Raw genomic sequence first — 2,743 nt, 5'->3', positions numbered from 1 at the left:
CCCCGCCTTTCCCCGCGTGGCGCAGGCGCATGCGCGCCGCCCCCCCCCCCCTCGGCCGGCGGGGAGGGGGATGCGGACGGGGGAAGATGGCGGCCTCGAACAACCCGCGGAAATTCAGCGAGAAGATCGCGCTGCACAACCAGAAGCAGGCGGAGGAGACGGCGGCCTTCGAGGAGGTCATGAAGGACCTGAGCCTGACCCGCGCGCACCGGGTGAGGCTGCGGCGCGGGCCGCCCCCGGTTGAGGCGGGCGGGCGGGCGGGCGGGCGTTGGGGAGGGGGGGGAGGTTTGTGAGGGGCGGCGTCCCCACCACCCCCCTTCCCCACGGGAGCCCCCCGGGCCGGGGGCAGCGGCGGCGGGCGGGGCGGGCAGCGCCCCCTGGCGGGGGCGGGCAGTGCCCGGGAGGGGGGTGCTGAGGGGGGGCCGCCCCCCCCTCACGGTAACATCCCCCTCCCTTCCCCAAACCCCCCGCCTCGGCCTCCTCCATCCCGGCTCGGCCGCGCCGGGCCCGCCCGCAGCATCCTCCGGAGCCCGGCACCTGCCGCGGGGGGAGGCGCTCCGGTGTCTCTCCCCCCCAGGCCGGAGGGTCGCGGCATCGCGGAGCGGGCCCCGCTGTGCCGGGCTGGGCCGGGCCGGGCCGGGCTGCGGCGGGGGGACCCTGCCAGGGGGGATGAGGCGGGGGGAGATGGTGTCCCGCTCCCCGGGAATCCCGGTTTCACCCCCTCAGGACAGGCCCAGGGCTGAGGAGGGTCCTGGTGTGCCACCTCGGGACAGGCCCCGGCTCTGAGGGGGGAGCTCCGTTCCTTCCCCGGGGGCTGAGGGGGGTCCCGGGGCCGGGCAGGTGTCCCGGTGCCTGCACTGGAGGCCGAGGTGGGCTCCGCGTTCCTCCCCGGGCTGAGGTGGGGGGGTCCCAGCCCTGCATCCCCGGCCCTCGGAGCATCCCCAGCCGCTCGTTGTTCATCACGGAGTCCCCCCGGGCGCCTGGGGCTGCCGGGGCTCGGTGCCGCCCGCGTTGCTCCCCCTTCCACTCGGGGCTGTCGTAGGTGCAAATCGCTGCACTTCCAAACCCTCCCTCGGCTGGCTTGTGATGTCTCCGCAAAAGCCCATCAGCAGCAGCAATTCCCGGCGTAACGAATGCGCCTTCCCCGGGGCACAGGACGCCTCTTCTGGTGCGGATTTCTGGGATGTCGGGGCCCTTCTGTGCTTGCTCTTGCTCGTGTCAACGTTTTTTTGGCCTTTAATCGTTCCTAAAGGAAATTCAGGAGCCTGCTTGGCGGCCGAAGCTTTGCAGGGACGCAAAAAAACACGGCTGGGTTTGTGGTAGAATGTTTTCCTTTTATTCCTCCGTGTCGGGAGAGGGTAAATATTTGGTCTGAATCGGTTCTGCTGCTGGTTGGGTGCGAAGGAGAAGCACCTGCCCCTGTCAGCTCCTGCCTGGGAGGGTGTGAGGCCGCAGCCTGGATGTTGGTGTTTCCCAGAGGATGCTCTTGGAGTTCCTGTTGGAGTTGGTTGGGAGCAGAGCGAGGGTAATTTGGAGATGTTTGGAGATGTTGGCAGTGCCTGGAGTCGTCCTGTTCCTCCCAGCTCTGCACACCTGCCTGGCTCGGCATCCCGGGATTTCACCTTTGCTGGTCAGTCCTTGCTGCCACTCTGGGGCTGCTCCTTGGAGAGTTCTGGGCTGTCCTTCAGTGCACTCACACATTTAGCATTCACCTTCTGCAGGATAACTCAGAATCCCAGTTCAGTTGCTCCCAAATCCGGGTGCTCCTGACCCGGGTTTTGCACGTGGAAACCCGTCGTGCTTTCAGGAACCTGGTTTTGAGGAGAGGACCCGAGATGAATAACTTTTCTGAGGATTCTGGGTACTGAAGTGATGGAAACACTGACCAAAAGAGCTGAGTAAAATGTCTCCTTTGTGGGCTTTCTCTTCTAAATTCCATGATTTCATCTGGGTCTAAAATGCAGCCTAAGAGCAGAAAGGGGTTAAGCACAACTTTGCTGTTTGCTCTCATTTTCATTTGGCAACCAGCGCTTTGCTGTCAGTTTGAAAACGCCTTACTCAGTCGGTGGAAGTGGCCCAAAATCTCTACTGCCTTTTCATTATTAGTAATTGTCTTTTTGCAGTGTTTACCATCTTGTCTGGTTTATTGTTGGTTACTGGTGGGAGCAGAGGCAGAAATTTGCTGCTCGTCCATCTCTCGTACCTGCACACGCTGTTTCTGAGCTTCCTCTCTGTCATGGTCATCTCCCCCCTATTTCTGCTCTTGATTCCATGTGGGATTTGTAAGCTGTGATCCATCTCCCCTGCCCAGGACAAACCTGAGCGCGGCATTAACTCCTCCTTTTTTGCCCTCACCGCTCGCCGAGGGGGGCAAAATAAGCAAGGATTCCTTCAAAAAACAAACAGCTCCGGTTTCCAAAGGGTGCCCCTGCTCTCTGGAGCACCCAAGTCGTGTTTTTCAGCTGGCACAGTGGATTTTTGGCATTTCAGCTTCCCTGGGAGGCGCAGACCTTGCGCAGAGCGCGGAGGTGGGTGGTCGATGGAAGCTCTGGAGCTGCTTAATTGTCTTGTGAGTGGGACCTTGGTGTTTATAATCCAGAGCTTTCTGCCAGTCCCATAGTAACAAAGTGGGTGAGAAGAGGAGAGGGGGAGTGATTCCTTTTATTTTTTATTTTTCATTACGTGACACTGACTCCTGGATTTTGTTTGTGCTTCTGCTCCTTGCCTTTTTTTTTTTTTTTTT

The 2,743-nt window shown here is 61.0% G+C and overlaps 1 protein-coding gene across 2 annotated transcripts in view; it reads left to right on the top strand.

Annotated features, from left to right (window-relative positions):
* Nucleotides 1-6: 6 nt before the first annotated feature.
* The window catches only part of CRTC1 (CREB regulated transcription coactivator 1), a 48,090-nt gene continuing 45,353 nt past the window's right edge, over nt 7-2,743 (top strand). For both annotated transcript variants that reach the window (XM_027907199.1, XM_027907198.1), the window contains exon 1: nt 7-212. In XM_027907199.1, coding sequence (XP_027763000.1) covers nt 30-212 — 183 coding nt within the window. In that variant the 5' untranslated portion in view covers nt 7-29. The remainder of the gene's footprint in view (nt 213-2,743) is intronic.

Source organism: Empidonax traillii, unplaced genomic scaffold (assembly GCF_003031625.1).
Source record: "Empidonax traillii isolate 1590-97213 ecotype Southwest subspecies unplaced genomic scaffold, ASM303162v1 scaffold1417:size190790, whole genome shotgun sequence".
NCBI classification, from domain to species: Eukaryota; Metazoa; Chordata; class Aves; order Passeriformes; family Tyrannidae; genus Empidonax; species Empidonax traillii.
This window is presented reverse-complemented; position numbering and strand designations above follow the sequence as displayed.